The sequence below is a fragment of the Glycine soja genome, chromosome 13, assembly GCF_004193775.1.
Source record: "Glycine soja cultivar W05 chromosome 13, ASM419377v2, whole genome shotgun sequence".
In the NCBI taxonomy this organism is placed as follows: Eukaryota; Viridiplantae; Streptophyta; class Magnoliopsida; order Fabales; family Fabaceae; genus Glycine; species Glycine soja.
Window position 1 is genome coordinate 5,560,126 of NC_041014.1, and position 12,995 is coordinate 5,573,120.

Below are 12,995 nucleotides of genomic sequence, written 5' to 3' on the forward strand. Positions count from 1 at the left end.
GAGAGATTAGTTCCCAAGTGCCACTACTTTGAAGTGCACACATCTCATCAGTCGTTGCTTGCCTCCACTTTGGGTGAGATAATGCTTCACTTGGAGAACTAGGGATTAACACAAGACAAAGAAGACAGATAAGTATAATGCAAGGGAGAAAGCCTGTGATAGCTAAGGTTAACATTGTGAGGAGATGGGTTTCGAGTAGAATGAATACCTTTTCTCATAGCAATGGGCCAATTAAGGTCAGAAGACAGGTCCGAATCCGGTATACGAGATGGCATGGCCGAGAAATGTTTGTTGGTTGTTGTCTTCAATGATAGACTTGAAAGGGTTGTCCAGCCGGTGGCTCTCTGGGTGGAACAACCCGATGGACAATAGATTCATTTTGACGAGTGTGGGCTCAAGATGTTTGATGAAGGATGCCTTTGGATGTCATAAACTGCTGAAATTGATGAAAGGGGTATTCTTTGGCATTATCACTACGATAACATCAGATATGTATACTAAACCAGGTTTTTATTTCATTGTAAAATTTTCAAAGATGGAAAACAATTCAGACCTTTTTTTCATTAACCCAACCCATATATAACATGAAAAATCATCTATAAAAGTAACAAAATACTTAAAACCTGTTGGGGGTAACAACTCGAGACGGACCCCAAACATCTAAGTGAACTACATTAATTGCTGGAAAAATATCATACCCATTGATATGAAAAGAAAATATTTGATACGCGAAGACATAATTTAATGCATTTTTCTATTATTTCTATAAGATAAAACAAGGAAAAGGAAGGAGAGATGCAAGCAATAGATTTAATGGTGTGTGTGACAAAAGTACTAGCACCAGTACTTGGTGGCTCTTGAACCATTGGAGAAAGTCCTCGTAAGTAGTCGGAGTAGCATGAGACTAATCAGTGGACTGAGTAATAGGTTGAGTGGAATCCATCTGGAGATGTCTAAGCTACATTGGTAGGGCAAGGTGGTTTACCATGTATCTACTAGCATCAACCAGTCTATGGTTATCTCGGTGACAATGGGTGCACCAAAAACAACCTTTGGGTTTTGATGGCCTTATGCGAGAGTGTCAACACATATTGCTCTGGGAAGCCAGAGCAAATGCATCACCTATGGTAGATTTAGGAATGTCAGATGTGGGCTTTGACGAAATCTAAAGTAATGCAACAAATGCTGATTGCATTGTTGGTGCCATAGGTGACCCAAGAATTTGGTCTCATGTGGTAAAATGTTCCCGAGGCAGATTATAAAGGGACAGAGTCATAAAGGATGTGCCATGGTTCTTGAGTTCCTTCTTAGCCTTGGTGGCGATAGAGGCAGCATGGGGTAGAAGCTCATTGAAATCATGGAGAGAGCTGCATGAACTTGCCCAAGGTAGGCAGTCATGGGCATGCCAAATTGCTAAGGAGCTAGGAGGGTCATCAAGTCTCTACGCACACTGTATAACCGTTGAGCATCAATTGTGTAGAGAGCACGTGCCTCACTCCAAACAGATTCATAGGTGTTGTAGGGCCTGGAAATTGGTTTGAGAGAGAAGTGGAGAATGGACCTAATAACACTGCATAACTGACAATCGATATTTTTCGATTGTGCAAGTTCAGCCTCGGGTATGGATTCAGCTGAAGTAGTGAAATGAGATTTATGGCCAAGCCCACTAAACCACAAAGTGATGTCAGATGCCTGAGCGGAGTAGTTCGAACCATCCAACTTCTCCATAAAGAGTGGGAGGTTCGAAAACATTGGAGTGTTTGCCTTAGTTGGGGTGGGGTACCATCAGAAGCCATGGTGAGAGAAAACATCAACAGCCCCTGCAAAAAGAACAGAGTTTTTGTCAAAGTGCTTCGATGAAGGTGAAACCCTTGGGGTAGGGTCGCCCTAGGGAGGCGAGATCACAGTTGGAAGCGCGGCCGGAAAGGGTCAGACTTGGGCCGTCACCTGTTGGGGATAGGTGTTGTTTGGCGCATCAAGGAGCAATGCCTAAGAACTCCGATGGAGACGTGAGTGGTAGATTTGAGAAGATCGATGAAAGACTAGTCAAACGCAGGGATCACCGGTTGAAAATGTCGCTGTCGGTGGTTGCCGGAAAACGAATGAACATAGTGCGCTGATGAAGAAGGGCGCTTAAGGAGGTCGAATTGGATGCAAGTGGTTCACTAGAAGAAGAAAATTATCATAGGGACAGGGGGTCCACTGGACAACACGGTTATTGAGGTGCCTTTGTTAGTCTCTAGATACCATGTTAAAGAGAAAGAATAGAGGGATATTGAGATCGAAACCGTGTATGTGAATACAACACAATTATGAGTTTATATAGGCTTATTACAAATAAATGGAGGATATTTGATTTTCGTAAATCAGTGATTGTGCCTATAAACTATATTTATTACAATGAATGCAAAATATCAATACTGATTCTCAACAGGTACAAACCACCATGTCTCTGATCTGCAGCAAGTTTGAACCTCTATACATTGATGAGGTTGAAACTTTGCTACAAGCACATGAAGCTCGTCTTGATAAGTTCCACAAGAACAAATCCTTAGTTTCTGTCAATCTGACTGAAGGTGCCTTGACATCTAATTCCACTATTGTCCAAACAGTTGAAATCCCTAATTTTGTTCTCAATGTGCCTAATTCGTTGAATGGCAATTTGAACAATCAATCATTTGATGCACAGGTGCATCTTACCATGCAAGAAGACATTTTTGATATCCAACTGGTGAAGCGGCCAATGGTAATGATAGCCATAGCATGAAATAGTAGAACAAAAGTGATCTTGGCTACAGGGAAAAGGTGTCCCCATAATCCAGGCCAAAGATCTGAGTATAGCCATTAGATGAGCTTTGAATCAATCAATATTCCCATTCGGTCCAAGCTTCACCATATAAACCCAACGACAACCAATGGTAGTCTTCTCGGGAGGCAAGGGAACTAGCTCCCATGTTCCACTAGCATGTAAAGCAGCCATTTCATCCAACATCGCTAGTTGCCAACGAGGATCAGTCATGGCTTCACCTGTAGACTTGAGAATAGACATAAAATTCAAAGAAGAGATAAAAGAGAAATATAAAGGGGATAAATGGTGACAGTGAATAGTGCAAGCATATAAAGGGTCAGGGTTGTGAGAAGACCGAATACCTTTGCATAAGGAAATAGGAAGCTCAAGTGCAGAAGATGTTGGTGGAGGCATGTTTGGCGCTGGAGATGATGCTGAAGGATTAGTAGGTGGAACTGCTGAAGGATTAGTAGGTGGAACTGCTGAAGGTCGTGGTCGTCGTTGGTAGATGACAAGAGGTGGTGGAGCAGAGACAACGATTGGGGTTGGAACATCCAAAAAAGTAGCGTCGACGGTGGACGTCGAGAAGAAAGGGGTAGACTCAAAGAAGGCGATGTTAGTAGAGACAAGGTACCATTTAAGTGTAGGTCAAAAACAACGATTTCCTTTTTGGAGGCGAGAATAACCAAGAAAAACACATTGAAGGGACTTGGCAAAGAGTTTATCTTTACCTAGAGTAAGATCATGGACAAATGGGGCCAAACAGGAGCAAAACAACATACAAAGGCCAAACAGGCTAAACAGGAGCCAAACAGTATAAAAAACAGCCAAACGGGGGCTGGGTAGGGTTGTCGGAGGCAGTAGAGGACCGGGGAAGGATCGCCGGGAAGTGGATGTCGACGGAAACTGCTTTATGTGCCGCTCTGTGGTGTGGGGGTCAGTCTGCCATGAAGGTACAACATAACTTGTAATGATTTTTTATTCAGACAATGAGGGCACAACATGTGGCCAAAAGTAAAACCAAAAACAGCAACAAAAAATTGGGTGATCACCAGAATTATTTGGAAATCCCAATAAACTTGGATCAAGAACTAAAACTAATTGACTACACCCCCTTATATAATCAGAGCATGCCTTGTATCTCATGATTTTTGGGGTATTTTTTCCCATGTTTGTTCAATTAACTTGATTAATTTTTATATTTATGGTGGTGGTTTAGTTTCCAGGCTTGAAGGTTTCGTTTCCAACAGGGAGCAGTCTTATGAAGATCCCATTGAAGAGTAATGCATTTATTTCAGTCTGTTTCCAACCTTTTTCTTTTCAGATGTTGTTTCCATAAAGCGAGACCACGAGTAACATTGTATTGTTTTCATCTAGGTTATTATACGCAGTTTTTGTTGTTTCAAATGAAAATGCATCTGTTGCTGAATTGGCAGCAACCCTACAGGCTGACTTGTCACAACTGCAGGCTGCTGCATCTTTTGTATGTCGATTGGGATGGGCGACAAAAGTAATTGATCCAGCCTCTATTCTTCAAGATACAAACATACCTGGTTCTCCAAAAAGTGCAGTCAATGATGAAGATGCTTCTATTGCTAGTCATGGTTTTGATAATATGCTTATTGATAATGACAACAATCAAAGCGATGCCTATGGTCCTCATTCTTGCCATACTCGTGTTGCTTTCATAGTTGATGCTAATATAACATCATATCTTATGATGGGTTCTGTTTCACCAGGTATATACCTTTCTCATTTCCTAAAGCTCAAATTCATTTACTAGACTTTTTTGAATTATGTTTTTTTATTGTTATTGCAAAGTCTGATATGCTGACAATTGTCAGGCCTGAAATCTCATGCTGTTACACTCTATGAAGCGGGTAAATTGGGTCATGCCAGTATTACTGATCTTTGCAAGGATCTTAGCACTCTGGAAGGTGCCAAATTTGAGGGAGAACTGCAGGAATTTGCTAATCATGCATTTAGCTTGCGTTGTGTATTAGAATGTCTACAATCAGGTGGAGTTGCTTCTGATGCAAAAGTGGGTGAAGATAAGATGGATTTGGCTACTGTAAGCAATGATGAGTTTAGTTCTCTAATATCCGAAATCTCTCTGACTGAAAAATCAGGAGAATCTGGTATTACAGAAGCTGGGATGAATAGCTATGATATATTAAGTTCAGATTTAGAGAAGTCAGTAGAGGCTCCTGCTTCCACTGAATCTGCTCCTAGTAATATGGTTGGTGGAACCCGTTCTATTCCTTTGGAAGGTGATGATAGTCATGTACAGGAAGCCAATGAAGATGGGAATCTCCAGAATGATGAGAAACTAATGGTTGAAGAGTCGGATGTTGGAACTGAAATGTTAAAAAGAAAAAAGAAATATCGTGTAAACATTCTCCGCTGTGAAAGCTTAGCTTCTCTTGCACCAGCAACTGTTGATCGATTGTTTGTTCGTGATTATGATGTAGTTGTGTCCATTGTGCCTCTTCCTCATTCATCAGTTCTTCCTGGATCCACAGGTCTGGTTCATTTTGGTCCCCCCTCCTATTCTTTTATGACTCCTTGGATGAAATTGGTATTATATTCAACTGTAGCTAGTGGGCCTCTATCAGTTGTTCTGATGAAAGGACAGTGTCTGCGCTTGCTTCCTGCTCCATTGGCTGGTTGTGAGAAAGCTCTCATATGGTCCTGGGATGGTTCCGCAGTAGGAGGGTTGGGAGGGAAGCATGAAGGAAATTTAGTAAAGGGAAGTATACTCCTGCATTGTTTAAATTCACTTCTTAAGCATTCAGCTGTGCTGGTGCAGCCCCTAAGTAGGTTTGACCTTGATGAATCTGGAAAGGTGATTACAATGGATATCCCTTTGCCCTTAAAGAATTCTGATGGATCAAATACCTATGTTGGAAAAGACTTAGGATTATGTGAAGGGGAAAGTTCAAAACTGAATTCTCTCCTGACTGATTTGGCAAACAAGATGGAACTGTGGACGGTTGGGTATATTCGCCTACTGAAATTATATAATGGACGAGAATCAAACCAGTTCTCACCTGAAGAAGAGAAGTATGAATGGGTTCCGTTGAGTGTTGAATTTGGGATGCCACTATTCAGTCCAAAGTTGTGTAATGATATATGTCAAAGGGTTGTTTCATCTGAATTACTTCAATCTGGCTCATTTGAAAAACACCATCATGCAATGCAAAGTTTAAGGAAAAACTTGCGTGACATTTGTGCTGAGTACCAAGCAACAGGTCCTGCTGCAAAGATTCTTTACCAGAAGGAGAAAGCTAAGGAATCCTCTCGACAACTTATGAGTTATGCAAGTGGAAGGTGGAATCCGCTCATGGATCCTTCTTCTCCAATTTCAGGGGCCTCAAGTGAACATCAAAGGTTAAAACTTGCCAATCGAAAACACTGCCGAACTGAAGTTTTAAGCTTTGATGGCAGCATTCTTAGGTTTGTTAACTTCTAAACGTTCAACTCTTGAAGATTGCTGAATTTTCATGCTTTTTCTGTAATCTAATCCAATGATTGTAAACATTTTTTGTGATACATTCTAAATTAGGAGTACAAAATTGACAACTGTGGTGGTTGTGCAATGAAGGTGAATAGAATATCTTAGATGTTTTTGGTAGCATATCATACATGGTGACGGTATGGGGGCTGACTAGATACAGTTTTATCCCTAGTCATATTGTTCTTGTAATTCTTAAGTTGGTATTGGAGCATTTTTCAACCCATCTCTCCCAACAAAACCCTAAATCTGCTGTCCCACTGCACAATGACAAATCATTCATCATTGCTTGTCAATGCTAGTGATGAGTCTGCTTTATATGACCCTTTCTGATGGGTTTTCACTGTAGATAAACTTTCCGGCAATGGCAAATTTCAGATTTGATCTGGTAACCCCTGGATCAGAACTGCCTTCTCTTGACACCAAACTCAGTTTGCTGCTGTCCTCTCCATGTCCTACTTTTTGGTACTTGGCCATTTCAAGTGTGTTTCTAATTGTTGGTCCCATGATTTTGGTGTTCATTGTGCACATATCATTGTGTGCACGGTTTATCATATTCTGTGTTTCTCTTATTTTTGTTAATTTTTCTTTGACTCATCATAATTAGAGATGTTTCCGGTGTCCTGGGTTTCTTTGAGGCTGTTCCCGCTTATTCTGCTGCCTAAAATCTCTGCCATGCTAACCCATATACGTGTCAACATTTATAACTGTTCCTGGGTAAATATTCATTTCACTTGTAAAGCCGACGTTGTTTTTATAAGGAAATGTCAACTCAGGGACAACTGTTCCGGGGTAAATATCAACTTAGTGCTTAAGGGTTACCCTAAGTTTGAAATCTAAATAAGAACCGACTTGAGGTGTGTTACCCATAAGACAACAGTGCCGATGTCACCATTGAACCTAAGAGAGTAGGGATCCCAACACAAACAAACAACAGTAGTAGTCTGACACATGGCAAAGGAGGACCTTGCTAATCACTGTATAACTACACGAACTGTAATCGAATACAACTAACACACTCATTACATACTGAATCATAGAGATACTCTTTCTCAAACTCTCTTGATCTCCTTATTCTCTCATTTTGAATCTCATATTCTTTATCTCCTTATTCTCTCATTTTGAATCTCATATTCTTTGTACCTTGAGACCTGCACCATAATGATAACTGTCCAGTGGTTTGTTATCTTGTTCTTTTTTTTTGTTATTGTTGAGAATCAAATATTCTGTATTCATTGTATTATCCCAATTTAGAGGAAAATCAGGAAACTGAATATCCTCTCCATTTATGTGTAATCAATTCAATTTGCCTATATATAGAATCAGCCGTTGTGTATTTCAGATACATGGTTTCAGTCAAATGCCTCTGTTCTATCTTTCTTAACATGGTAGCTAGAGCCTGACAGAGGGTCCTCGACAACCGTGCCTTCCCGGTGAACCCACTGTTCCTGGAGACATTTTTTTCTCTTTTCTGTGAATGTGTACATCACTGGTTTGCCACTCTGATTGCCGACATACTTCTGACAACTTTTTTCTTCTTTCCGGTAACTTTCCGGCCACTGCCGCATTTCTGACATCTTTTCCGACCGGAGACACAACGGAAAGACTCGCCAGACTCCAATCTGTCGAATCTGACATCGGTTTTCTCAGATTCCTTCTGACGCACCTCACGCGTGTCCCTGTTTGCATGCCAGACCCAACTAAATAGCCTCTTCAACTGGCCTGTGGTGGCATGCACAGCGCCATTCCGACCGGAACTTCCACTGGGGTGGTCGCCCTCCCAATGCAACCCGCCACTTGCAGTTTCATCAGAGCACTTTTAATAGAGCCCTTCTTCTGCCAATTTTTTTTTTTTTGGGTTCTGTGTTCTGTTTCTTTGTTGTTTGCAGGTATAATTTTCCACTCTGATGGCTGACACAGGGAATCATACTCCTACCCTTGTTAAGGCAGACTGGCCTATTTTCCCAAACATTCCTCTCAACATTGAGAAATTGGATGGGCTTTAAACTATTTTACTTGGGCCACCAATATCACTCTTTGGATTAGTGGGTTGTATTACAAATCCCATTTCACAAAGACCATTGATTTTGTGCCTGATGTTGATCGTCCACAATGGGAAAAGTCGATGGACAACTATATAATGTTATTAAGTCCATCCTCCACCCCTCTCAAATCGGTTTTTCAACCTCACATGACTTGCAAGTCGGTTTGGAGTGAGGCTCGAGCCCTCTACACAAATGATACTCAGCGTTTATTTATATTAAGTATTCTGCGACTTGATGACTCTTGTTGGACTCCAATGCTTTGACAGTCCTATGTCTGCTTATCTTGGGTGTGCCCATGCAGCCCTACATGAGTATAATGAGCTCCTTCCGCCCGCTGCATCATTGCCGTTGAGGCCAAGAATGAATTAGACAATCACAACACCTTTTTCAGGACTCTTGCACTTTATAGTTTGCCTCTGGAGTATGCTGCCACACGAGACCAGATTCTTGGTTTCCTGTGGCTCCAACGATGACATCCGCTTCTTCTGTGCTTCTTTGGATTCCAATGAAGTATACTACTGTGGCCCCTGCTCCTTCGATAGGGGACACATCCGCTCTTGCTTCCCAAAGCAGTAACTGGACGCTCTAGTGTATAGTAGATACAGCTGAGTCATTGCTGACTCAGCATAAGAGTTAGTTAGTTAATCTAACTACTTCTGTAGTTAGAACTCTATAACTACTTTATTGTGTAGTTCTGTTGTAACTAACTCTCATTCATAATACAATAACAGTTTTCATAATATATCAGTTTTCTCTCTTTCTCTCTCACCTCCATGGATTTCTTCATGGTATCCTGAGCTTCCTAAAGCCTTCAATGGCAGTTCGATCCTATTTTTTCGCTTCTGCAAGCACATTCTGCTCGTGTTCTGTTTGGCTGTTCATGAGATTCTAGCGAATCCACGATTTTTCGATTCTGTTTGGATTTTCGATCTGGAAAACTGCGTTTCTTCAATTGTTGTGTCCCTTCGATCAATTGTTGTGTCTCTTTGATCGCGATTTCGATCCTGTTTGGATCTGTTCTTGGATCGCAATTCTGTTATCTCTTTGATCGCGATTTCTGTTTTGTGCAATTTCTCCGTTTTTCGCACTCCTTTGGTCTCGATCTCTGGTTGCGCATGTTTTGCTAGTGTTAGCGGCATCTGCTTACGGCATCTCTGTTCGTTATTCTTTAATTGCGTTTCTCTGCTCATGGTCTCAGATTCATGTTCTCTTGCGATTTCAGAATCAGATTTCGCTCTTCTGGTTTTTGTGTTCGCTTTGTCATCATTGCCGATCAATTCAGTTCCGGTGACTGGAGGTCTGGTAAACTCCTCCTCCGGTGATAATTTCACATATGATGTTACGGCTAAACTTACGGATGATAACTTTTTGCTTTGGAAGCAGCAAATTGAACCAGTTCTAAAGGTTCATCGACTTCAATGGTTTGTTGTCAGTCCACTAATTCCCCCAATGTACCTTACACAAGAAGATGCAGACACGGATAAAGAAAATCCAGCAAATGCAGCATGGGAATATCAAGATCAATCACTGCTAGTTTGGCTTCAGTGTCCTTATCCGAGGCAATTCTGCCAAAAGTTGTTGGCTGTGTTCATGCCCATCAAGTGTGGGAAAAGATACATAATCATTTTCATGCTAAAACAAAAGCAAAATCCAGCTGACCGGATCTAGTAGAGGCCATGTCTGACTCTTCCTCAGTACCATCTCCTTTACCGGATCTAGTCCCTCCAGCTGACCTAGATTGGCCGGTTGCATTATGAAAAAGTATACGTTCTACTTTTTTTTTTGGACAGCAAAACTATATTTTATAGATAAAAGTACCAGAGGTACTAAAGATACAAGATAGTTATAGTTTTAGATAGACTAGTAACTATAGAAAATCAGGCTATATATCAGTCTGATCAGTCCAGAATTCTCAACATCCAACACCCTGCCCCACAGATTTTTGTTTCCTAATTACAAAAACCATCTATTAGGTTGCTAGACCACTGGTTATAGTGCATAGAAAAGTCTTTCTCCATAGCTCTGAGCCACGTCCAGTGCACAAAGACAGCATCCTCCAGCAGCTTGTTTCTGTTGAATTGTGCATTCTGGAAAATGACCTCATTCCTATGCTTCCATATAGACCAAGTTAAGGCTATCCACCAAGTCTTCCATCTGTTATACCTCTGCGATCCTGGCTGCCCATGTACATGCTGCAAAAAGTGTTGTCTTGTGTTCATTGGAAACACCCCCAAGGATCTCACCCAAGTTTGAGATTCCCACCATAGAGGTAGTATTTTATTGCATTCAAAAAATATGTGGGATGCATCCTCCTCCCTAATTCTGCAGAATGGACAGAGGGCATCTTCCAGCACCACTTGTCTTCTATGCAGGTTCGACTTAGTCGGTAGGCGATCTCTAATTAGCCTCCAAGCAAAGATTGATGCCTTTGCAGGAATCTTTAGCTTCCACAAATCTTGAACTGCTCCATCCTGATCTTCACCCTATAAATGACCCTGCAGCAATTTGTATACACTCCTTGTCGAATAAAGTCCGTTAGGCTCATGTTTCCATACCCATCTATCAGGTACTTGTTGTTGAATTACCAGCTGTGAGAGCTCCCTCATGAATTCGTATGCAGAGTCAGCTTCATTATCAAATAATTGTCTTCTCCAAGTCAGATTCCATTCCCAGGATGTATCAGAAAAACTTCCCACTTGCTGGATGAGCTTGTGTTGCTGTCTAGATATCTGATACAGCCTTGGGAATTTCTGCATTAATGCAACTCCTTCACCATTCCAGCAGTCTTCCCAAAATTTGATTTTATCACCCGACCCCACATTCCATGATAATCCAGATTGCATCACATTATTGAGCTGCTGTTCCTGTGTGACCACCATTAAATCCTGCCACCACAATGAGTCATTAGTGTCTCTTTTACCTTCAGCCAACGCTCTCCACCCTCCATACTTAGACTCCAATATTCTTGCCCACAAATCTCTTTCTTGGTGAATCATATCCCACTTCCACTTTCCGAGTAATGCTTTGTTGAAGTTACGGACATCTTTTATCCCCAAACCCCCTTTTTCTTTTGGGAGGCAAACTGAATCCCATTTCACCCATGCAATCTTCCTTTGATCCAAGTCTCCCCCCATAAAAACCTGCGCTGAATTGTGATTAGTTTTTCTGCTACTTTGCTAGGCAACCTGAAAAAAGAAAGAAAATAAATTGGGATAGATGATAGTGTGGATTTTATGAGAGTCACTCTCCCCCCAAAGGATAGGTATCTTTGCTTCCATCTAGACAATTTTCTCTCACAATTCCTAATCACCGGATCCCACAGCTCACAATGCCTTGGGTTTGCCCCAATAGGTATACCCAAATAATTGAAAGGCATGGCCAAGATTCTGCAATTCAAATATTCTGCTGCCTCTTTATTCCACAGGTCTGATTTCCCAAAGGCCATAAGGCTGCTTTTCGCGAAATTTATTTTGAGACCAGATGCTAATTCGAATCCCCGCAGAATTGCCTTAATTGCTTTTATGTTTTGAATGGTGGCCTCCCCAAAAAATATAGTGTCATCTGCATATTGCAGAAAGCTAACTGGAATACTGTTTTTCCCCACAGCAAATGCGGTGTAGATGTTCTTGTTGATTGCTTCCCTCATGAGACCCGCTAAGGCTTCTGCTACAATGTTAAACAACAAAGGTGCTAACGGGTCGCCTTGTCTAAGTCCTCTTTGCGGAGAGAATTGGGGAGTAGGGCTGCCATTAACCAAAATAGATATGGAGGCAGATTTAACACAGCCCTGGATCCACTTGATCCATTTGTTGCAGAAGCCCATCCTGCGCATCATGTAAATTAGAAAATCCCACGAAACAGAATCATAAGCCCTTTCAAAGTCTGCTTTAAAAACTAAACACGATTTCTTTCTTCTTTTTGCTTCCTCCACTACTTCATTGGCAGTAATTGCACTGTGTAGCATCTGCCTTCCAGCCACAAAGCAGATTGTCTTTCATCTATGATATCCGGCATGATTCTCTTCAACCTGTTTGCTAAGACTTTGGCCACGATCTTATAGACACAACCTATTAATGAAATAGGTCTGAATTCACTCAGATTTTGAGGGTCCAGCACTTTGGGAAGTAAAGCAATGAAGGATGCATTTCCTCCTTTTGGAAAGATCCCATTTGCATGGAATTCATAGAGAAATCTGATGATATCTGGTTTGAGAAGAAGCCAAAATTGCTTGATGAACTTGAAGTTGAGTCCATCCGGGCCCGGACTCTTATCACTACCACACTCCCAAACTGCCCTCTTAATTTCATCCTCTGAAAAACATCCTACAAGCATCTGATTTTGCTGCTGGTCAATGCTGTTGAAGCTAACACCATTCAGTTTAGGTCTAATGAGTTCTGGCTCTTGATATCTCTGCTGGAAAAATCTGAATATTTCTTCTTTCACTGTGGTAGGATCATCAATCCATGCACCTTCAATGTGCACTCCATTTACTGCATTGGATCTCCTATTTGAGTTAAGCAGCAGGTAAAAATACCGGGAATTACAGTCACCTTCCTTTACCCACTTTGATCTTGCTTTCTGCCTCATAATTGACTCATGGGATTGAGCAGCTAACCACAGGTCCTGCTGTAACTTTTTCTTTTTCATG

The 12,995-nt window shown here is 41.4% G+C and overlaps 1 protein-coding gene across 6 annotated transcripts in view; it reads left to right on the forward strand.

Annotated features, from left to right (window-relative positions):
* The window catches only part of LOC114382809 (protein FAM91A1-like), a 52,480-nt gene that overhangs the window by 32,327 nt on the left and 7,158 nt on the right, over positions 1-12,995 (forward strand). For all 6 annotated transcript variants that reach the window (XR_003660291.1, XM_028342434.1, XM_028342433.1 and 3 more), the window contains 3 exons: positions 4,008-4,068; positions 4,166-4,527; positions 4,633-6,244. Coding sequence is in view for 5 of the 6 variants with exons in the window: in XM_028342434.1 (XP_028198235.1) it covers positions 4,008-4,068; positions 4,166-4,527; positions 4,633-6,244 (2,035 nt within the window). In the remaining variant the exon portion in view is untranslated. The remainder of the gene's footprint in view (positions 1-4,007; positions 4,069-4,165; positions 4,528-4,632; positions 6,245-12,995) is intronic.